The 25,039-nt window shown below is 36.8% G+C and overlaps 1 protein-coding gene across 1 annotated transcript; it reads right to left on the bottom strand.

Moving 5' to 3' along the window:
• Positions 1-12,570: 12,570 nt before the first annotated feature.
• On the bottom strand, positions 12,571-17,209 carry LOC129644809 (NKG2-A/NKG2-B type II integral membrane protein-like). Its single transcript, XM_055570260.1, has 6 exons — positions 17,011-17,209; positions 16,529-16,627; positions 15,991-16,044; positions 15,301-15,452; positions 13,096-13,196; positions 12,571-12,775 (listed from the first exon to the last, which is right to left on the bottom strand). The coding sequence occupies exons 1-6, from the start codon at positions 17,195-17,197 to the stop codon at positions 12,658-12,660; spliced, it is 711 nt and encodes a 236-aa protein (XP_055426235.1). The 5' UTR covers positions 17,198-17,209; the 3' UTR covers positions 12,571-12,657.
• Between the last annotated feature and the right edge of the window lie 7,830 nt (positions 17,210-25,039).

Raw genomic sequence — 25,039 nt, 5'->3', positions numbered from 1 at the left:
TGGGTGATGTGTGAGATCAGTTAACAGCACTCATTTAGCAGCTGAGCAAATCCAAGTTTGGTTGTCATTTCAGTAGACCTTTAGACAACTGTTTCATGGTAGAGTAACTAGTTTTAAAAATAGTATTTGGTGTTTAATAACCAAGAGTGGTGGGAATGGGTGTGAGGTGAGAGGGAAACTGAAAGGAGGGGACATATGTACACCTATGGTTAATTTATGCTGATGTATGACAGAAATCAAACCAATATTGTAAACCAGTCATCAATCAGTTAAAAACAAGTAAATATTTAAAAACATATTCTGTTTGACATAATGTTACTTGTTTATTGGAACAATGAAAATTAGCAGATCACTGAAAAAGTTCATGAATAGTAATATCCTGATGAATGGAAAGACAAAATTCACAGAAACCCTTTAAAATTGTTATAATATCTTTGTTCAAATTAAAGTCCATATTGGAAAAACATGCACCAATTATATAGGTAAGTTTAAAATCGATTAAAAGTTAAAGACAGCTTTCTCTGATGAGGGAATAACAGTATTGGCATATATGGTACACTCTGCATTAAACTACTTTAATTGGGACATTCATTAATGAAAAGGGAATGAGATGCTATCAAATAATTCTTCTATTTTGCGTGATTGTGGAGCTCTGAGAAATCATTAAACAATTAAAGAAATATTTTACATGTTAAAAATGGTACATGACATATTAAACTCTCCAAAAGTTTTTATCATATAAAGACAAAACAATGTTAAAATGACATTAAATACTTATTTTACATGAGTAATTAACAATTGACAATGGCTAAGATATGAAATCACAAAATGATAAGGAAAAGCATGCATTATTTATGGAAGAACAATGTTGGTACAAACCTCCAGGAAGATCCTGAGGCTGTTAAGTCAATGAGGGAAGCTTTAGTTGTATCAGCAATTATAAGAAGTCAATAATGTGCCTTAAAAATTCAGTCAATGGATTCTGTAGTCAGTGCAATCTACAATTAATTCTGGCTTTGAAATTTGCAATGTATGACCTTTAAAAATTATTTAGTATTTAACAAATGAGTTTACTAATCTAAAATGAGAATAAAAATATGTATGATATAAAGCATGTAAAACACCTAATATTAAATTTGACTTTTACTTTATTTCTTATTTTAATGCAATTGCCATGGTATTATTCATATCAGGCAATGTAATTTATTAGATAGAAATCTCTGTGTTAGTGTGATTTATCTTTCTTCAATATTGTGATCAAGTTTTTATAAAGCATTTGATCATATATAATTGAGGTAATCCAGCATTTTACTGGAGGTACCATATTCTGATTTTTACTTTAACTAGATCAGTGAAGAATTATATTGGCCATTCACAATTCTATGAATCCATTTTAAGATTCTATTTTTAAGGGCTGAGTTAAATATTTAATACTGTATCTAATTCTATGTCTATTGATGACAAAATACAATGTTAACTGTCCCTTGTCCTGATGCTCCTGATCCTTCATCTTAAATTGGATTAACAAAATCAGTTATACATGAAAGTATTCACTTGAATAACATCTGCAGGCAAGAATTTGAACATTTTAAGAAATCTTCCCAAATACTTCATATTTTAGTCTTACTTTCTCCCAAATTAAAATAACAAAATATCAAATACAGATACCAATATCTCTTCAATTTGTTTGCTTAGTAATTGTCCCTAAGTCGAACCACATTGGCATTTGTAATCTCCTGCTAAATGAGATGAGAAATTAAGAAGGAGAGGGAAACACATACCTTCTACAGGCCAGAGTCCTGCCTCTTCTCGTGAGTGGCCAGGTTACTGTGAAAATCAAACAATGTCTGTGGTCTTCACAGACTGCCCTGTGAAGGCCCAGAGTGAAACAATAGTGAAAAAAGTACATTCTTATCACCATGTCACTGAAACAGGAATTTCTTACGCTTGGGTATTTTGAAGACAGTTTATCTCATCACACAACTCCAGAATATAGGAGACTTTGGATACGTAGTGTATCAGTTAGTTTGTTCTTTGGTGAGTTCCTCTGAGAATTGATTTCACTTTCTAAAAGATATAGGGGGACAAACGACATGATCACCATGCTGTTAACTTGCTTTCACTTCATTCATCAATGCTGAACATTTATGCCTTGTCAAGAGTAACTTCAATGTTTAAGTTTTACTTTTAGATAAGTTTACTAAATCTAGGCATTGTTTATTTTTTCCATATAATCTCATTGTGTCATTTCTATTATAATGGAGAAAATCATAATTCCATTGACAGTTTGTATTTAAGGATACTTGTCCCTAATTCAGAAGAGTTACTATATATTAAACTTTTTTAAGTTCAGTTCAGTTGCTCAGTCGTGTCCGACTCTTTGTGACCCCATGAATCGCAGCACATCAGGCCTCCCTGTCCATCACCATCTCCTGGAGTTCACCCAGACTCATGTCCATCGAGTCAGTGATGCCATCCAGCCATCTCATCCTCTGCCGTCCCCTTCTCCTGCCCCCAATCCCTCCCAGCATCAGAGTCTTTTTCAATGAGTCAACTCTTCCATGAGGTGGTCAAAGTACTGGAGTTTCAGCTTTAGCATTCCTTCCAAAGAAATCCCAGGGCTGATCTCCTTCAGAATGGACTGGTTGGATCTCCCTGCAGTCCAAGGGACTCTCAAGAGTCTTCTCCAACACCACAGTTCAAAAGCATCAATTCTTCGGCACTCAGCTTTCTTCACAGTCCAACTCTCACATCCATACATGACCACAGGAAAGCCATAGCCTTGACTAGACGGACCTTTGTTGGCAAAGTAATATCTATTCTTTTGAATATTCTATAGAGGTTGGTCATAACTTTCCTTCCAAGGAGTAAGCATCTTTTAATTTCATGGCTGCAGTCACCATCTTCAGTGATTTTGGAGCCCAAAAAATAAAGTCTGCCACTGTTTCCACTGTTTCCCCATCTATTTCCCATGAAGTGATGGGACCGGATGCCATGATCATCGTTTTCTGAATGTTGAGCTTTAAGCCAACTTTTTCACTCTCCTGTTTCACTTTCATCAACAGGCGTTTTAGTTCCTCTTCACTTTCTGCTATAGGGTGGTGTCATCTGCATACCTGAGGTTATTGATATTTCTCCCAGCAATCTTGATTCCTGCTTGTGTTTCATCCAGTCCAGAGTTTCTCATGATATACTCTGCATAGAAGTTAAATAAGAAGGGTGACAATATACAGCCTTAATGTACTCCTTTTCCTGTTTGGAACCAGTCTGTTTTTCCATGTCCAGTTCTATCTGTTGCTTCCTGACCTGCATACAAATTTCTCAAGAGGCAGATCAGGTGGTCTGGTATTCCCATATCTTTCAGAATTTTCCACAGTTTACTGTGATCCACACAGTCAAATTTTTAGCTTTCTAAAATCTAGAAATATGGAATATACATCTGTAGTTATATACCAGTTTTTGTTGTTGTTCAGTCATGAAGCTGTGTCTGACTCTTTGTGATCCTGTGGACTGCAGCAGGCAAAGCTTCCCTGTCCTTCACTATTTCCCTGAGTTTGCTCAAATTCACATCCATTGAGGGGCTTCCCTGGTTAAGATGGTAAAGAATCTGCCTGTGATGCAACAGACCCAGGTTCAATCTCTGGCTGAGGAAGATCCCCTGGAGAAAGAAATGGCAACCCACTCCAGGATTCTTGCCTGGAAAATTCCATGGAGAGAGAAGCTTAGTGGGGCTACTGTCCATGGGGTTACAGAGTCGGACATGACTGAAGAGACTGAGCACACCCAAGACTACCTGTCCATTGAGTCATTGAGGTCATCCAGCCATCTAATCCTCTGTGGCCCTCTTCTCCTCTTGCACTGAATCTTTTCCAGCATAAGGGTCTTTTCCAATGAGTCAGCTCTTTGCACCGGCTGGCCAAAGTATTGGAGCTTTGGTTTTAGCATCAGTCTTTCACATGAATACTCAGGGTTTATTTCCTTTAGGATTGACTGGCTTGATCTCCTTGCTGTCCAAGGGACTCTCTCCAGCACCATAGCTGGAAAACATAATTCTTTGGCTCTCAGCCTTTATGGTCCAAATCTCAGATCCACACATGACTACTGGAAAAATCATAGCTTTGATTATATAGACCTTTGTTGGCAAAGTCATGTCTCTGCTTTTTAATATGCTATCTAATTTTGTCATGTCTTTACTTCCAAGGAGCAAGCGCTTTTTAATTTCATGGCCACAGTCATTGTCCGCAGTGATTTTGGAGCCAAAGACAATGGACTTGGACACTGTTTCCACTTTTTCTCTATCTATTTACTATGAAGTGATGGGACTGTGTGCCATGATCTGTGTTTTTTGATTGTTGAATTTTAAGCCATCTTTTCAGTCTCCTGTTTCACCTGCATCAAGAAGCTCTTTAGTTCCTCTTCACTTTCTGCCATTAAAGTGGTATAATCTGCTATCTGAGGTTGTTGATATCTCTCCCTGCAATCTTAATTCCAGTTTGTGAGTCATGCAGCCAGCATTTCACATGATGCACTCTGCATATAATTTAAATAAGCAGGGTGACAATATCCAGCCTTGAAGTATTCCTTTCCCAATTTTAAACCAACCTGCCATTCCATTGTTCCATGTCCTGCTCTACTGTTACTTCTTGACCTGCATGCAGATTTCTCAGGAGGCAGCTAAATTGGTCTGGTATTCCCATGTCTTTAAGAATATTCCACAGGTGGTTGTGATCCACACAGTCAAAGGCTTTAGCAGAGTCGATGAGGCAAAAGTAGATTTTTTTCTGGAATTCGCTGGCTTTCTCTATGATTCAATGGATGTTGGCAATTTGATCATCTGCCTTCTCTGAATCCAGCCTGAATATCTTGAAGTTTTCTGTTCATGTCCTGCTGAAGCTTAGCTTCAAGGATTTTGCCCATAATTGATAGCATGTGAAATGAGTGCAATTGTAGGATAATTTGAATGTTATTCGCATTGCCTTTCTTTGGGATTGGAATGAAAACTGCCCTTTTCTAGTCCTGTGGCCACTGCTGAGTTTTCCAGTTTGCTGGCATATTGACTGCAGCACTTTAACAGCATCATTCTTTAGGATTTGGGATAGCTCATCTGGAATTTGGAGAAGACACTGACACCCCACTCCAGTATTATTGCCCGGAAAATCCCATGGATGGAGGAGCCTAGTAAGCTGCAGTCAATGGGGTCCCTAAGAGTCAGACACGACTGAGCGACTTCACTTTCACTTTCCACTTTCACGCATTGGAGAAGGAAATGGCAGCCCACCCCAGTGTTTTTACCTGGAGAATTCCATGGATGGAGAAGCCTGGTAGGCTGCAGTCCATGGGGTCGCACGAAGTCGGACATGACTGCAGCGACTTAGCAGCAGCAGCAGCTGGAATTACACCACATCCATTAGCTTTGTTTTTAGTAAGGCTTCCTAAGGCCCACCTGACTTCACACTTCAGAATGTCTGGCTCCAGGTGAGTGACCACACCATTGTGGTTATCTGGGTCATTAAGAGTTTTTCTGTACAGTTTATCTGGGTATTCTTGCCACCTCTCCTTCTGCTTCTGTTAGGTCCTTGCCATTTTTTCCTCCTTTGTGCCTATCTTTGCATGAAATATTCCCTTGGTATCTCCAGTTTTCTTGAAGATATATCTAGTCTTTCCCATTCTATTGTTTTCCTCTATTTCTTTGTATTGTTCACTTAAGAAGGTTTTCTCTTTCCTTGCTAATCTATGGAACTCTGCATTCAGTTGGGTATATCTTTTCCTGCTCCTCTGCCTTTCACTTCTCTTCTTTCAGGTATTTGTAAGCTGTTTGTAAGCTATTTGCAAACTCTATTATGTCTTAGTAATATAGACTAATATTTGAACTTTCTATAGCAATTGCTAATGGCTACCTATGTGGTGATTATCTTTATTATATTTTATATTAATAAACTAAATAAATAATAGTCTATTACCCACTTCATTGAATTATAGCAAGTGAAGCATTCATTAGTGATGCCAAATAATGTAAAATTCAGTAATATTCACTTTTAAAATTTGAAGTAAAAAGTGAAAGTCACTCAGCTGTGTCCAACGTTTTGCAAATGCATGAACTGTAGCCTACCAGGCTCCTCTGTCCATGAAATTCTCCAGGTAAATATTCTGGAGTGAGTAGCCATTCCCTTCTTCAGGGGATCTGCCCAATTCATGGATTGAACTGAAGTCTCTTGTATTACAGGTGGATTCTTTACGAGCTGAGCTACAAGGCAAGTGTTAAATAAATTATTCATGTTATCATACACTTTGCTGGTTTCAATTAAATAATTTTGTACACATCATGTCCTTGGTTACATGCCCAAATATGTTGACTCTTCTGGTATTTAACTTTAATAAAATCTATGGTTAATCCACATACAGCCAAGATAATACTCAAAATCTAAGAGTATTTTGAATTTACTGTTTATTGCATAAATCCATGTTTGTGACTATATCTAAAATGGAAGTACCTAGTGACCTAAGAGAGATAGATAAATTGGATGTCCATAGTAAGAGCAAACACCCTTTTAACATGATGGCTAGATGGATTCATTTTCAAGGAAGGTTTTTAAATGGAGGGAGATTGCCAAAATTACTAAATGACTCTATGTAAAGGAAACATTTTAAGGTCTTGTAAAGAAGAAACTCTTATTCTAGTTGAAAATTTGGATATGCAGAAAGGAAAGAAGAATTGAAGAAAAGAACTTATGTGGATATATCCAAATAGATATTGAAAGGTAAAATAGTAATGATAAAGTACCAAATGGTGCATATATGTTTGTATTAGAATTCAAGGGAGCAAAAATGGCATGAGCAGTGAAGAGAGTAGAGAGAAATTATGTCTTTTCATTGTTTCAGAAAAGTACAAAAATATGAACTTACTAGACTACTGAGTAAAAAATGCATGCTGTAAAATGTAGGGCACTTATAGAACTGCTGCTGAGTTGCTTCAGTTGTGTCTGACACTGCACGACTCCATAGACTTCAGCCTACCAGGCTCTCCTGTCCCTGAAATTCTCCAGGCAAGAACACTGGAGTGGGTTGCCATTTCCTTCTCCAATGCGTGAAAGTGAAAAGTGAAAGTGAAGTCGCTCAGTCGTGTCCAACTCTTAGCGACCCCATGAACTGCAGCCTACTAGGCTCCTCCATCCATGGGATTTTCCAGGCAAGAGTACTGGAGTGGGGTGCCATTGCCTTTTCCATACACTAACATAGAATATTCTTATTTTTTAAGTTCAAATGAACATTTCTAAAAAATTCACTATATATGTCTAAGACCAGTTACATTACTAAAAAAGCTACAGAACTATGGTGTCACAACACTAGCCTCCAGACAAGTTTGGCAAGTGGGCACTTGAAATGTGAATACTCAAATTTAACTTTTAATTAATTAGAAGAAATAAACATTTCAGATTGATTTCATAGTCACATCAGCCATATGTAATAGACATACAGAATATTTCCAGGTTCATGAAAATTTCTCTAACCAGTTTACCTAAAATAGAAGTCAATAACCAAAATTTTGAAAATCTTTATTGGGTTTTGTATTCAGTAATCTATTTCTAAATAACATATGAACCAAGGAAAAACCAAAGTCAAATTTCATAATTTTATATGAATTAAAAGAAAAATGTAACAACAAGATTCTGTCTTGTGACATATTAATTCAGTTAAATGCATACATTATAAATGAAAAAAAAAAGAAAGAAGAAATCTGAGCATGCTTGACAATAAACTTGAAATGAAAAAGCAATTTTGGTGAAATTAATATAATTGACATAAAGACAAAGGAAGAAAATAGCAAGTATGAAAAATCATGAAAAAAAATTACAGTAGAGGGGAATAAAAGGGTCAAAGCTATTTTCATTTCAAAGACAATAAAATTAATAAATGACACGTGGAGAACAGAGAAAACACAAATCTTTTATATCTATATAAATATGACAATCCATGTTCCTGTTGCTGCGGTCACGTCAGTTGTGTCCAACTCTGTGTGACCCCATAGACAGCAGTCTGCCAGGCTTTTCCGTCCCTGGGATTCTCTAGACAAGAACACTGGAGTGGGTTGCCATTTCCTTCTCCAGTGCATGAAAGTGAGAAGTGAAAGTGAAGTCGCTCAGTCGTGTCCAACTCTTAGCGACACCATGAACTTCAGCCCAGGCTCCTCCGTTCATGGGATTTTTGCAGGCAAGAGCACAGGGGTGGGTCACCAGGGCCTTCTCCATGACAATCCAATAGATGTTGGCAATTTGATTCTTTGCTGTTGATAAAATTGCCAACATCTGTTGGATCATTGGAAAAGCAAGAGACTTCCAGAAAAACACCTTCTGCTTTGTTGACTATGCCAAAGCCTTTGACTGTGTAGATCACAACAAACTGTGGAAAATTATTCATGAGATAGGATTACCAGACCGCCTGACCTGCCTCTTGAGAAATCTGTATGTAGGTCAATAAGCAAGTTAGAACTGGACATGGAAGAGCTAACTGGTTCCAAATTGGGAAAGGAATATGTCAAGGCTGTATACTGTCACCCTGTTTATTTAACTTCCATGCAGAGCACATCATGTGAAATGCCAGGCTGGATGAAGCACAGCTGGAATCAAGATTGCTGGGAGAAATATCAATAACCTCAAATATGTAGATGACACCTCCCTTATGGCAGAAAGTGAAGAACTAAAGAGCCTCTTGATGAAAATGAAATAGGAGAGTGAAAAAGCTGGCTTAAAGCTTAACATTCAAAAAGCGAAGATCATGGTATGCAGTCCCATCAGTTTATGGCAAAAAAAATTGGGAAACAATGGAAACAGTGAGAGACTTTATTTTTTTGGACTCCTAAATCATTGCAGATTTGACTGCAGCCATGAAATTGAAGGACGCTTGTTCCTTGGAAGGAAAGCTATGATCAAACTAGACAGCATATTAAAATCAGAGATATTACTTTAAGGTCCATCTAGTCAAAGCTTGGTTTTTCCATAGTCATGTAAGGATGTGAGAGTTGCACCATATAGAAAGCTGAGCACTGAAGAATTGATGCTTTTGAACTGTGGTGATGGAGAAGACTCTTGAGAGTCCCTTGGGCTGGGAGGAGATCAAACCAGTCCATCCTGGGGAAAAATCAGCCCTGAATTTTCATAGGAAGGACTGATGCTGCGGCTGAAACTTCAATACTTTGGCCACCTAATGGGAGGAACTGACTCACTGGAAAAGACCCTGATGCTGGGAAAGATTGAAGGCGGGAAGAGAAAGGGACAACAGAGGATGAGATGGTTGGATGGTGTCACCGAGTCGATGGACATGAGTTTGAGCAAGCTCTGGGAGTTGGTGATGGATAGGGAAGCCTGGCATAGTGCAGTTAATGGGGTCGCAAAGAGTCGGACTTGACTGAGTGACTGAACTGAACTAAAACCTGACAAAACCATTATAGTTTTTACGGACAATGTTAAACAGACAAAAAAGCTGCATTAAAAAAACTTCTTACAATCCATATGAAATAGAATGTCTAGAAAATGGAAATTACCAAGTGTAGTACAACAACCATAAACCTGTATAAGATTAACATGTGTTAAATATATTAAGTTCACAGTATAAACCTTCCTACAAAATATTCTAGGAGCCCTAATGGTATCAGTAGTGAATAATAACACTTAAAACTATGCCAGGTCTTTCACCATAAAACAGAGGCTTCCATAGAGCCTTGATAACAAAACCTGTCAAGTTACATAATATCAATGGACTCAATCCAAACTCTTTGTGATAAATGGATGAAGAAAATCATCTTAATCTAAATATGATATATGCAGTGATTTTTCAAAGGAAGAAAATACAGAATGATTTTTGTGGTTTTTATTTCAGGAATGCATAATTGGTCAACATTTGAAGGAAAGAGATATTTCAAAAACATTAAAAATTTTCTCATTCCATTGAAAGAAAAATAGTAAAATGGTAACATGACTGATTGCATACAAAACCTATAAGAAAGAAAATTATGAATACTATGGAATTGCTTTCATGTTAGAAAGGTATATGAAAAAACCTTAAAAAACACATATTTGAGCATGAAGTATTGAAATATTTTCCCCCAGTGTAGGGAGGATACTTATAAGACCTTTACTGTCTCATCTGTTCAACATTGGAAATAAAGGCAATTGGGTAAAAATAAGTCAAAAACAAGAAAAACAAAAAAAAATGAAAAGAAAAACAAGAAAATGTTATTACACCTGAAGGGAAGAAATAAAACGTGATCATTCAGAAATGCACAATTTATTTACATAAACAATCCAGAGGAATATATATTTGAAATGATAAAATTAACACATACAATCAGAGAAATCATTGGGCACAATTCTATTTGTAGCAGCAACAATTACTATTAATTTAAAAGCAAAATTGCTATTTACAAAAGCATGGCTACGAAATGTCCATATTTGTGTGAAATTTCAATGTTGGAAACTATAAAGTATTTTAGGGGGATTTCGCTGGTGGTCCAGTGGTTTGGAGTACTTGCTTCCCGGTGCAGGGAGTGGGCATTTGATTCCAGGTCACTGAATCAAATTACCACATGCTGAACAGTGTCACACAAATAAATAAATAAATAAAAATTGATCAATAAAATACGGAGAATTGAAAGAAAACCTAATTGATTTGAAGGATAAAGCATGATATTGACTGGAAGAGCCAATATTGTAAGACGATTATATTCAGAAATTATTTTAAAGATTAAATGCAGTCCCAAAGCAGTTATTTTTTAAAAACTTTATTGAGGTGTAATTTACAGAGCATAAAATTTATCCATGTAAAACATATAACTCCATGATTTTGAAATTATTCACAGTTTATGACCATCACTACTATCACACTCTAGAGAGCATTCATCACTAATCAATTTGCAGTCTTTTCCTATTGCGTCTCTTTACAACCCTTAGTAATCACTAATCTACTTTTGGTCTCTCTACTCCTATTTTTGATATTACATGGAAATGGGATCACAAACTATGCAATCTTTTAGAAGTTTGAATGCCATAAACATACTGTTGAGCAAAAAAAGTGAGACACAAAAGTAATAATACCTATGATTTTGGATGTGTATATGATACTTCATTGCGGTTTTCCAGGGGGCGCTAGAGGTAAAGAGACGGCCTGCCAATGCAGGAGATGAGGGTTTGATCCCTGGGTCAGGAAGGTGCTCCAGGGAATATGAAATGATAGCCCACTCCAGTAGTCTTTTTTTAAAAAAATTAATTAATTTCTTTTAATTGGAGGATAAATACTTTAAAATATTGTGGTATTTTTCTCATACATGGACATGAATCACCATAGGTGCACATGTGTTCCCCCATTCAGAACCCCGCTCTCACCTTCCTCCCTTCTCCATCCCTTGGGTTGTCCCAGAGCACCAGCTCTGAGTGTCCTGCTTCATGCATCCAATTTGCACTGGTCATCTCTTTGGTATATGGGAATATACACGTTTCAATGCTATTCTCTCAAATCGTCCCACCCTCGCCGTCTCCCACATATTCCAAAAGTCTGTTCTTTACATGTGTCTCTTTTGTTGCCTTGCGTATAGGATCGTTGTAACCTTCTTTCTAAAGTCCATATATATGCATTAATATAGTGTATTGATGGTTCTCTTTCTGATTTAGTTCCCTCTGTATAATAGGCTCCAGTTTCATCCACCTCATTAGAACTGATTCAAATGCTGGGAAAACCAGTCAACCATATGCAAAAGGATGAAACTAGAACACTTTCTAACACCATAAACAAAAACAAACTCAAAATGGATTAAAGGTCTAAATTTAACACCAGAGACTATTAAAACTCTTAGAGGAAAACAGAGGCATAACACCCTATGACATAAACTACAGCAAGATTCTCTATGACCCACCTTGCAGAGTAATGGAAATAAAAATACAAATGGGACCTAGGTAAACTTAAAAGCTTTTGCACAACGAAGGAAACTATAAGCCAGGTGGAAAGGCAGCCTTCAGAATGGAAGACAATAACAGCAAATGAAACAGCTGACAAAGAATTAAGCTCCAAAATATACAAGCAGTTCATGCAGCTCAATACCAGAAAAATGAACAACCCAATCAAAAAGTGGGCCAAAGAAGTAAACAGACATTTCTCCAAAGAAGATATACAGAGGGCTAATAAAACACACGAAAAGATATGTAGCTTTCTCATATCACAACACCACTCATTACTAGAGAAATGCAAATTAAAAACACAATGAGGTATCATCTCTGCCGGTCAGAATGGCCACTATAAAACAGTCGACAAATAGCTGGAGAGGGTGTGGAGAAAAAGGAAACCCTCTTACACTGTTGATGGGAATGCAAACTGGTACAGCCACTATGGAGAACAGTGTGGAAATTCCTTAAAAATCTGGAAATAGAACCACTCCAGTGTTCTTGACTAGAGAATTCCTTGGACAGAGAAGCCTGACAGCCTATAGTCCATGGGGTCTCAAAGAGTCAGACACAACTGAACGAATGAGCACACACAATTATATTTCAACTGTTTTTGAAAAACATGCATTATCAGTAAAAATAATATGATTCATTTTAAAATTTATGCAATCAGAATATTATTTACATTTCATAAAAGGTCAAGTTACCCAACAGCATCCAAACTCCTATTTTAATTCTCAAGCTTGTGCTTGCAATGATATGTATTTGGAAACTGACAGTCTTCTGCTCTTATTTCCCATAAAGATTGTACAGCACAGTTATGTTCACCAGGTAATTTGTCTGTTATCCTGTTATGGAAAAATGCATAATTCTGTTATATTCTATTAAGACAACTCATGAAATAATAGCATTTTCCATGTAACTGTAACACAAGATATTTTGAAAATGAGTAATGAAGTCTTTAATAAAATTTCAGTAAGAGCTTATTACTAGGAAATTATGCTACAGAGTAGCATAGTTTTCAACATTGGTATCAACATTTTATTAACTTTCAATATCTTCTTCAGCTTTCTATAATTCGCCTAAAACAAATGTATTCGTGTTATTTTTAAAATATTTCTTTTTTGTATTTATCCTCCTCTATATAGCATTCTTTTTACAAACTTACTGTAGTCTGCAAGTTGAACCATTTAGCCACTTCCAAGGATGACCGCGGCCTTCACGAGAGACTTGAATCCACGATATAATTGATAGGGACATCAGAAATTTCTAGCCCAAAATAAAGGATTTTCACTTAAATAGTCATCATGAAATGTTTTTGTTACTTTTTAAAATGCAAGTCAAAGGATGTGTTCTTTCATAGCATCTTTCATTCTTTGAACAAATTGAGCATATTAGATTCTAATCTAACACTAAAAAACATCGGAGTTGAAAGTTTGAAGTTTTAATAGTACCATAAATATTAACCAATATCTTTTGGTTAATATTTATGATTCAAATCATAAATACTTTTGATTCAAAATTAACTCAACGTTTATACTTATCAGATTCTCTGTATTCTAATGTTAATAAGGAAGATTCCTTTTTTTTTGACAGCCATTTAATAAAGGGAATATTTACAAAGACAGGAATTAGTTGTAGAGATCCCACAAAAGAATACACCTTGCATAACAACTTGGGGATACTTATAGCTGTGAACTGCATCTGACATTAAGCCTAAGGGATAAGAAGGTGGAGTAATTCAATATGTGCAATGAGGAAAATTCTGACATATAATTTCATTTTTCCTCATGTCAAAACTAACATAGCAAGGCTTTAAATAAGTCTTTAGATTCCATGACATTCATTTTTCTGGATATTGTGACAATATCAATGGATTTCTCTACTATTATATGTTTCTCAGAATTTCAGTTTTAGAGGGAAATTAAGGAAATGAATTTGAAAAAATCAGTGACATGAGAGCTGGATTTGGTTTTCTGAGCCTGACACCATTCTTTGACTAGATAACCCCAAAGCCATCTGTTTCTGTATTGGTGGAATCAGTGGACCAGAGAAGGGGTCAGAGACTCATTTCTCTCTGCTCCTCCCTGCTAAGTTCAACTGTAAACATGGGAACTAATGAAAGACACGAGAAAGGAGAACTCTGAAAGGTGGAAAGAGAAGGGTGATGTGGCTTGAGACTTCCCAGCAGTCCCATTTCTTTGTAATCGCTAATCACTTCTCCGTGATGAGAGAACAAGGTGGGAGATGAGGGAGTGATAATTAGGTGCATCTTGTATCTCCCCACCAACCAGGTGAAAGTGACCTAGGCCTCTTACTTCCCAAACACCCCATACCTAACCTAGCTGTTGGGGGTGGCACAGGTAATCCGTTCCTCCTGTATGTTGAGAGAATCCTGTAGGCAACACCAGGTAAGCCTTACAAGGTGATCCATCAGGTCACTTACTAACAAGGAGCAGTCAGAGAAATTGCCTCTGTTTCCTCCACTGAGAGACACTAGGGTTGGGTGATAGGGGTGGGGGTGGGACCAACAAAGGGGATGTCTTGACTAAAACTACTGAAGCTAAGAAACCTCTTTATCCCTGAGGGTGTAAGACTCCATCTCCACCCAGCGGCATTGGAAAGAATGGATCTTAACTGTTAAATTCACACAATGAGCTGTGGAAATTTACAAACTTCACACAAATGCAAAAATTTGGAGGAACTGCAAAATATCATATGGCACTGATGAGACAGGGACAACCTGTATAATTCCATGTCCCAGAGTAGAAAATGGCAACCCACTTCAGTATTCTTGCCTGGAAAATTCATTGGACACAGGAGCCTGATAGGCTGAAGTTAATGAGGTTGCAAAGAGTCAGACACAGTTGAACGACTAAGCACGAACACGGGATTCCATGTATATGATTCAAAAGCAATCATAGAGATTCTATATTATCAAAAGTCAGGATAGGGAGCAAATAAGGAGGTGGAGAAGTGATAAGATACTACAGAGCGGTGGAGCTGCTGGGAAATTGAAACTTCTATTCTATGATCTGATGTGCAATTACATAATTCTATAAGCAAAATGATACGTTTATTTTCCTTGATGTATGGTAAATTTAGATATCACAGTGTATTTTAGAATTTAATAGCATTTGTAGAAGCATGGTTTTCTATGAAAAGCAAGAACCAGAAATTACTACACATGCATGAATGGTATAAAAATGTAAATAAAGTATCATAAAGTTATATTCCATTGTTTAATGGAATACTAGCAGACCTTAAAATAAACAAGCTACAAATATGTACAAAAGAACAAGTGAATCCTAAGAAATATAATGTTGAATAAATGAAGCCTTTAGCAAAGTGTTGGAAACATTTAATAGCTTACCATTTCCTCTTCATTATCTATATAAAGCAGAGTAGAATTCTTAGTAGCACAGGATATCAAACTCTCATTCCATGATTTTTTTTCCAAACTAGTATAATAGCAGTTGTTGGAATATGTAAGCCAGTCTTTTGGACAATGACCACAATGACATTCTGAAGAAAGATTATGAATTAGTATTCAAAAACAATTTGAATTTGAAAAATAAAAATTAACTTACATATATGCATAGATATAAACATATGTATACACACACATATATATACACATATATAAAAAATAACATATCTGTGCATCCTCAAGGCTGGTACATATAAAACAAATCTCATTCATGCATTCATAGAGAGGGTCTGTCTTTAATATATGTTCCCATATAAAGGAAACACATAGAAATGTCTACTCTTTCCATGTCCTGAAAACCAAGAAATGAAACTTCTATTTTAGAATAGCAAAATTATTTTTCTCTTATCATATTATAGCAGGAGGAAATTACAGCCAATTGCCAACAATGGATATGGTGATCCTATTATTGCATAGGGAGAAGCACTCTCCTATAATCATTTATTTATGAATGCTTATTGCCTGATTTTATAAATTATGTTCTATCCCCAAATCTATTCTTATTTTCACTAGCCTAAGATAGAGACAAAAATGAACTGTATTCATATCAGAACTTTGAAAATCATTATGTACCTTTCTGGAGCCTTGTTATGAGAGAGGTGTAATTCTGTTCCCGTATTACAGTAGCTACAAAATTAATCATTAAAAAGTTAATATTGCTTTAAATGAATCATAATGATTTTAGTTTACGAGCTTGAGAATTCAGTTTATTGTTTAGAATTAGAATAATCTGAAATAAAACTGATTTAGCAAGAAAAATTCATTAGTAATGAAGACTTGATGGAAAAAATATTTCAAAAACCTAACGGAACAAACTTCACCACGTCTTACAGTATTTGCTTTAACTAATCTCAAGAATTAATTTGTATTTCTCAAAAAGATCTTTAAACCTCCTAAAGCATGCATTTAAGTTATGAAATCAGAATATACATATACATGCTCTCTGTAATTCTCCTGTGTTGTATATTTCTGACAAATTAAATATACTGCATTTATTCTAATTGCATGTATTTTAATGATAGGCACATTCTATAATATTATGAAATGTTTAGCAGCACTGACCACCAGTAAAGTGATAAGTTCCCTTACAGTTTTTCAAAAACGTACTTACAGGGAGTAACAGTGATCACTGTCACCACAGTGGACATCAAGACGAGGCAGATGATTCCCAGGATCCCAGCAATGAACTTCTCTGGAGGTGACGGTGAACCTGCAGGGACAGAAAAGGAAACTGAGAAAGGAGTGATGGGGACAGAGTTTAGAGTTTACATACACAAGAACCCACAGGAACACAGAGTTATGGATATAAACTTGGACCCCAACCCATTTTGACCACGGTAGTCTTTCTCTCAGAATATACCATTGCGTTTTCAGCAAATATGAGACTACATGAGTTGTTGATCAAAGACTTCAAATTATAGTAATGCCAGAATAAAAGTAGTCCTCAGATTTCACATCAGAATCCCATATCCAACTTCAGGTTCTGTTCCTCAAAGTGAAAAATATGTGAGCTTATCCCCTACTCTTCCTCCACACCTCTGTACCCCACTGCACATCCTAGAACAGTTCCACATGTGTCTAGTAAGTGTTTACCTTTGGAGTGGTAATTCTTGTTGTTCCCATGAAGATTCTGAGAAGGATTTTGAAGATTTAATTCTACATATGTTAATTCCTGCTCAGTCATTGAAATGGAACTTTTAGAAACCTTAGGTTTTCTTTTCTGCCTCTTTGAGTTCTTGACTCCCTTCAGTTCTGCATAGGTTGCTCCTTGGTTATTCATCTCTGCAGCTGAGTGAGATCAAGGACTGTGCTTGAAGTGAACTGAGGTTGAGTGGTGTATGTGAGATAAGCACCCTAGTACAATGACATAGGCGGGGCAAAGCGCTTAGTGCTCACTTTGCAGCTGAACAAACTTAAAGCCTGGTAAATCCTTACAACTTTAAACAAGTTTTTCATGATAGAATGCTTTTTTGAAAAAGATATTCTATATTTGACACATATATTATTGATTGAAACAGTGCAAAGCAATAAATTAAGGAGGAATAAAGAAGTTCATGAACAATAATATCCTTATTAAGTCAGATTCCATGGAAATATTTTAAAACCATCATAGTGCTTGTGTTCAAATTAAAATGTTTTGTTAACAAGAGAGATTGACCCAAATTTATAATAATTTTCAAATTTAATAATGGTTAAAAACAGTTCTGTAAAGATGAGGATAGAGTAATGTTGACATATACAATAATTTCCTACACTAAATTACATTATTTGGTGACTTACATTTATTGATGAAAAGGGATAACAAATGGTCTTGATTTCAAATATTTGAGGAGTTCTGAGAAGGCATTAAAAACTGACGAAATGCTTCATATATTGCAAAGTGTTGCTGCTAAGTCACTACAGTCGTGTCCGAATCTGTGTGACCCCATAGACGGCAGCCCACCAGGCTCCCCGCCCGTCCCTGGGATTCTCCAGGCAAGAACACTGGAGTGGGTTGCCATTTACTTCTCCAATGCATGAAAGTGAAAAGTGAAAGTGAAGTCACTCAGTCATGTCCAACTCTAGCGACCCCATGGACTGCAGCCTACCAGGCTCCTCCGCCCATGGGATTTTCCAGGCAAGAGTACTGGAGTGGCGTGCCATTGCCTTCTCCATGGAAAGTGTTACATGACACATTAAACATATATGACAAAGTAATATGAAAAATAAAGAAAATAGGAAAGACTAAAAAAGAGTTATTTTACAAAAGTAGTTGATAATTGATTTAATGGCTAATATCTGAACCCACAAAATGATAAACATGTATAGGTCACTTATGGAAGAACACTGTTGGTTCAAACTTCCAGAAAGAGCTGATAGATGTCCAAGTTAGTAAAGGTCATTTTAGCTGTATAAGTGATGGCAATTACTTATAAAAAATCCAGTTAACATAATTTAATAATTCAGACAATTGATGCAGTAGTCAGAAATATCTGGAAATTAATTACGACTGAAATTTATAAAATGCGACCTTCAAAAATTATTTACTATCTGGTAACCTATATTATTAATGTAAAATGGAAATAAGTTTATGCAATATAGAATGTCTGTAACACTGAGCACTCAACCTGGAATTTATAAATTCTCAGTAATTATCAGTTTTAATTATTATCTTAGTCATCATTTCTATGGTACTATTTCTGATTTATATCAGCCTTTAATTAGTATAACATACCATTTATTCAATGTTTGATTTTTAAAAAATACTTTAATTATGACAATTAAGTATAAATTAGCCTTTAGATATATGGCAAAACCAATACACTATTGTAAAGTTAAAAAATAAAATATATTAAAAAAAGAAGTTACTTCACCCTTAATTTTAATAAAAGATTAGGGTTCTTTTATTAAATCTAATACATATAGGAAGAATTATGTTTGCCCATTTGCTGTATAATGAATTCCTTTCCAAGAATCTGTTTATAGATGTTGAGCAAAATATGTACAAACATATTATTATACAAAAAAGCTTACCATCTACTGATTATAAAATCCGAAACTAATTGTTCCCTATCATGAGGTCAATAAATTTCACTTAATATTATATACACACCCAAATATGCATGTGTGTATTTACTTGACTAGCATTCTACAGAAAATAATTTGAATACTTGGAGAAATCACCCAATATTTGGTATTTTATGGTTATTGTTTATACCAAATTATTAAAAAAAAAAGTTCTACTTTGATTTTGTTGTACATTAACTATACCTCAGTTGCATCCCCTCTAAGATTTATTAGTTCCCACTAAGTGAGACAGTCTAGCAGAGAGACAGGAGAGGAGGGACACATACCTTCTGTTGGCCAAGAACTTGTGCATTCTTTAGTGTGAAGATCAGGTTACTCTCTAAAAAGAGACCTGCTTAGGCTGGTAACAAAAGGAGAAATTTAAAAACTTAAAACCCGGTCAAGAATAAGCAATGTCTGTGACCTTCACAAGCTGCCCTGTGAAGGCTCAGAGTGAAGCTAGATGGAAAATATTGATTTGTCATCAATGTGTCACTTCAGGTTTGAACAGGAAATCCTCACACTTAGGCGAGTTGAAGAGAGTTTAGCTTATCACACACCTCCAGAAAATAGGAGACTTTGGGCTCCAATTAAAAGGACAACTGGACCTCTAATTGTGTTATTTACATTTTCCATTTTTAAATGCCTCTGAGAAATTGTTATCATATACTGTAAGATCCATTAGATCTGATAAACAGAGTGCCTGAAGAACTATGGATGGAGCTTTGGGACACTGTATAGGAGGCAGTGGTCAAGGTCATCCCCAAGAAAAAGAAATGCAAAGAGGCAAGATGGTTGTCTGAGGAGGGCTTACAAATAGCTGAGAAAAGAAGAGAAGCTAAAGGCAAAGGAGAAAAGGAAAGATATATTCATCTAAATGCAGAGTTCCAAAGAACAGCAAGGAGAGATAAGAAAGCCTTCCTCAGTGACCAGTGCAAAGGATAGAGGAAAACAATAGAATGGAAAAGAGTAGAGATCTCTTCAAGAAGATTAGAGGTACCAAGGGAACATTTCATGCAAAGATGGGTACAATAAAGGACAGAAATAGTATGGGCCTAACAGAAGCAGAAGATACTAAGAAGAGGTGGCAAGAATACACAGAAGAACTATACAAAAAAGATCTTCATGACCCAGATATGCACCCAGATCACTTTCCTAGAGCCAGACATCTTGGAAGTCAAGTGGGCCTTAGACTGCATCACTATGAACAAAGCTAGTGGAGGTGCTGGAATTCCAGTTGAGCTATTGCAAATCCTGAAAGATGATGCTGTGGAAGTGCTACATGCAATATGCCAGCAATTTTGGAAAACTCAGCAGTGGCCACAGGACTAGAAAACGTCAGTTTTCATTCCAATCCCAAAGAAAGGCAATGCCAAGGACTGTTCAAACTACTGCACAATTGCACTCATCTCATTTGCTAGCAAAGTAATGCTCAAAATTCTCCAAGCCAGGCTTCAACAGTACGTGAACTGAGAACTTCCAGATGTTCAAGCTGGATTTAGGAAAGGCAGAGGAAGCAGAGATCAAGTTTCCAACATCCATTGGATCATCAAAAAAGCAAGAGACCAAAAGACTGTTCTATACATCTGTGTCTTTTTTGCTGTCTCATGTACAGGGTTATCGTTACCATCTTTCTAAATTCCATATATATGCGTTAGTATACTATATTGGTGTTTTTCTTTCTGGCTTACTTCACTCTGTATAATAGGCTCCAGTTTCATCCACCTCAGTAGAACTGATTCAAATGTTTTCTTTTTAATGGCTAGTAATACTCCATTGTGTATATGTATCACAGCTTTCTTATCCATTCATCTGCCGATGGACATCTAGGTTGCTTCCATGTCCTGGCTATTATAAATGGCATTGAAACATGTATAATATCATATATGAAATGAGTCACCAGTCCAGATTCGATGCATGATATCGGATGCTTGGGGCTGGTGCAGAGATGACCCAGATGGCTGGTATGGGGAGGGAGGAGGGAGGAGCGTTCAGGATGGGGAACATGTATATACCTATAGTGGATTCATGTTGATGTATGGCAAAACCAATACAATATTGTAAAGTAATTAACCTCTAATTAAAATAAATAAATTTATATTAAAAAAAAAAAGCAAGAGACCTCCAGAAAAGCATTTACTTCTGCTTTATTGACTATGCCAAAGCCTTTGGCTGTGTGGATCACAACAAACTGTGGAAAATTCAGAAAGAGATGGGAACACCAGACCACCCGACCTGCCTCCTGAGAAATCTATATGCACGTCTAGAAGCTGCTTTTAGAACTGGACATGGAAAAACAGACTGTTTTCAAATCAGCAAAGGAGTATGTCAGGCTGTATATTGTCACCTTACTTATTTAACTTATATGCAGAGTACATCATGAAAAACGCTGGGCTGGATGAAGCACAAGCTGGAATCAAGTATGCTGGGAGAAATATCAATAACCTCAGATATGCACACGACACCACACTTATGGCAGAAAGTGAAGAGGAACTAAAAAGCCTCTTTTAGAAAGTGAAAGAGGAGAGTGAAAAAGTTGGGTTAAAGCTCAATATTCAGAACACTAAGATCATGGCATCTGGTCCCATTGCTTCATGGCAAACAGATGGGGAAACAATGGAAACAGTGACAGGCTTTTTTTGAGGGGGCTCCAAAATCACTGAAGATGGTGACTGCAGCCATGAAATTAAAAGTCGCTTGCTCCTTGGAAGGAAAGTTATGACCAACCTAGACAGCATATTAAAAAGCAGAGACACTACTTTGCCAACAAAGGTCCATCTAGTCAAAGGTATGGTTTTTCCAGGAGTCCTGTATGGATGTGAGATTTGGACTATAAAGAAAGCTGAGAGCCGAAGAATTGATGCTTTTGAACTGTGCTGTTGGAGAAGACTCTTGAGAGTCCTTTGGACAGCAAGGAGATCCAATCAGTCCATCCTAAAGGAAACCAGTCCTGAATATTCATTGGTAGGACTGATGCTGAAGCTGAAGCTCCAATATTTTGGCCACCTGACACGAAGAACTGACTCATTTGAAAAGACCCTGATGCTGGGCAAGATTGAAGGCGGGAGGAGAAGGGGATGACAGAGGATGAAACGGTTGGATGGCATCACTGACTCAATGGACATGAGTTTGAGTAAACTCTGGGAGTTTGTGATGGACAGGAAGGCCTGGCATGCTGCAGTCCATGAGATCACAAAGAGTCAGACACAAGTGAGCAACTGAATTGACACACTAGAAGATCTAAAAATTGTGCTATGCTTAGTTCCTCAATTGTGTTCCAACTCTTTGCAATCCCACGGCTTCCCTGGAGGGTATGAGGTTAAAGCATAAAGACTGTAGCCTGCCAGCCTCCTCTGTCCATGAGGATTTTCCATGCAAGAATACTGGAGTGGGTTGTCATGACACCCTCCAGGGGATCAAACCCAGGTCTCCCGTACTGCAGGTAGATTCTTTACCATCTGAATCACCAGCCTAAGAATACTGCAGTAGGTAGACTATCCCTTCTTCAAGTTATCTTCCTGACCCAGAAACCCAACTAGATCTTCTGCATTGCTGGTGGATTCTTTACCTACTTACCAGCTGAGCTATCAAAAAGCACCCCAAAATGGGCTACCTTTACTTAAAAGGAGAAAAACACTTTTGCATAGGGATTCAGAGAAGAAGGAATCCCAAGCCATTTAAAAGTGCTTTTGAAAAGACTACAAATGGTGTAGCTGACATAGAAGTAATTTCAATCATTCAGTTCAGTTCAGTTCAGTCGCTCAGTCGTTTCTGACTCTCTTGCGACGCAAGGCCTCCCTGTTCAATTGTTATTGCTATGCATTTTGAAGAAAACTTATAAAGCACTGGAGCACTGTTGGCCCTTTAAATGCACAGATCTATGTAGTTCATAAGAGGAAAACAAACAAACAAACAACAAACAAGATTCAAAATGCAATCTTTTTTTGTTGTTTTCATTTCTGCCTAACTAGCACTTACTTCTGGGGTAAAATAGGGCTAAGACATTCTCTTTATATTTAAACATGAAATGATTTTTAAACAATGCTTTTATAATTGTTGCTACGGCTAATGGAACAGATCATTTTGATTTTGATGCATTTAAAGGGCAACTTGCAAACATTTTCAGATTTTCAAATATAGCTGTCATAGTTTTTTGAATGCCAATATCTGTTTCTTCAGATAATTTAAAGAGAACACAAGAAAGAAATGGAAATCTGTTGTTATTTAAATCAGTCAACCCAACATTGGATATATTTAGTGTACTGTATCAATCAGGTTGGGTATCCTTAGGATGTTTCTTAGAAATACAGGTTGATATTTACTCCCAGTTTGATATTTTGAATTTTTATCTAGACATGATGTCAGGTAATTTATTTTTAGGGTTTTTGAATTTAGTTATTTCCCACCTGCATGAGAGTCTGAAAGTTGGCCTTTATTTTTCAAGTTTATGTCGGCTGCTAAAGTTCACAAATGGTTTGATCTATGAAATCTTCATAAAATTTGGCATTTTAGTTCTCTATGATTCTTGTCTGAAGGGTGTGAAGTAAATGAAATATTGAAACCAGTGGAAACTTTCTGTGTGGGAATATTGAATGCTATTGGATCATTGGCTATCTTATTCTAATATTATGTTTCTGAAACCCGTCATACATATCAACATGGGCCTGCTACTCTAAAAGCAGAGGTGAAAGGCCAGTTGAGAGAGCTCGCCCTTGTGTTTCTGACCAAGCTTGTCCTCCAATTGGTGAAATCTCAAGGCACAGACATAGGTGTTATCAGTCAGTGTGGGCATGCAATCCATCCTTCTGTTGTCACAATGTTGAACAAAGATAGATACAGGGGAACTTGCTATGGATGAGTGATGTAGAATTTGGGAGGTTCTGACTGTTGCAGGAAATAATTTACCTTGGGGGTAGATGTTAATTACTATCTAATAGGCAAATTTGGCCTTGGAATACAGAATGAAGCAGGGCAAAGACTAATAGAGTTTTGCCAAGAAAATGCACTGGCCATAACAAACACCCACTTCCAACAACACAAGAGAAGATTCTATACATGGACATCACCAGATGGTCATCACCGAAATCAGATTGATTATATTCTTTGCAGCCAAAGATGGAGAAGCTCTATACAGTCAGCAAAAACAAGACCAGGAGCTGAATGTGGCTCAGACCATGAACTCCTTATTGCCAAATTCAGACTGAAATTGAAGAAAGTAGGGAAAACCACTAGACCATTCAGGTATGACCTAAATCAAATCCCTTATGATTATACAGTGGAAGTGAGAAATAGATTTAAGGGCCTAGATCTGATAGATAGAGTGCCTGATGAACTATGGAATGAGGTTCGTGACATTGTACCGGAGACAGGGATCAAGACCATCCCCATGGAAAAGAAATGCAAAAAAGCAAAATGGCTGTCTGGGGAGGCCTTACAAATAGCTGTGAAAAGAAGAGAAGTGAAAAGCAAAGGAGAAAATGAAAGATATAAACATCTGAATGCAGAGTTCCAAAGAATAGCAAGAAGAGATAAGAAAGCCTTCTTCAGTGATCAATGCAAAGAAAGCCTTCTTCAGTGATCAATGCAAGGAAATAGAGGAAAACAACAGATGGGAAAGACTAGAGATATCTTCAAGAAAATCAGAGATACCAAAGGAATATTTCATGCAAAGATGGGCTCGATAAAGGACAGAAATGGTATGGACCTAACAGAAGCAGAAGATATTAAGAAGAGGTGGCAAGAATACACAGAACTGGACAAAAAAGATCTTCACGACCCAGATAATCACGATGGTGTGTACAGTGACCTAGAGCCAGACATCCTGGAATGGGAAGTCAAGTGGGCCTTAGAAAGCATCACTACGAACAAAGCTAGTGGAGGTCATAGAATTCCAGTTGAGCTATTCCAAATCTTGAAAGATGATGCTGTGAAAAGGCTGCACTCAAAATGCCAGAAAATTTGGCAAACTCAGCAGTGGCCACAGGACTGCAAAAGGTCAGTTTTCATTCCACTCCCAAAGAAAGGTAATGCCAAAGAATGCTCAAACTACCACAGAATTGCACTCATCTCACACGCT

This window comes from Bubalus kerabau, chromosome 1 (assembly GCF_029407905.1).
Source record: "Bubalus kerabau isolate K-KA32 ecotype Philippines breed swamp buffalo chromosome 1, PCC_UOA_SB_1v2, whole genome shotgun sequence".
NCBI classification, from domain to species: Eukaryota; Metazoa; Chordata; class Mammalia; order Artiodactyla; family Bovidae; genus Bubalus; species Bubalus kerabau.
Note: the sequence above shows the minus strand (reverse complement) of the source record. Positions and strands in the feature narration are given on the sequence as shown.

Excerpts from the sequence above, each read along its gene's own strand:
- LOC129644809 (XM_055570260.1), bottom strand. The coding sequence starts at position 17,197 with ATGAATAACCAAGGAGCAACCTATGCAGAACTGAAGGGAGTCAAGAAC. Across the intron at positions 15,453-15,990 it reads CATAACAAGGCTCCAGAAAG|AATGTCATTGTGGTCATTGT; the intron begins GTACATAATGAT and ends ATCTTTCTTCAG. Across the intron at positions 12,776-13,095 it reads GGTTCAACTTGCAGACTACA|GATAACAGACAAATTACCTG; the intron begins GTAAGTTTGTAA and ends TTTCCATAACAG.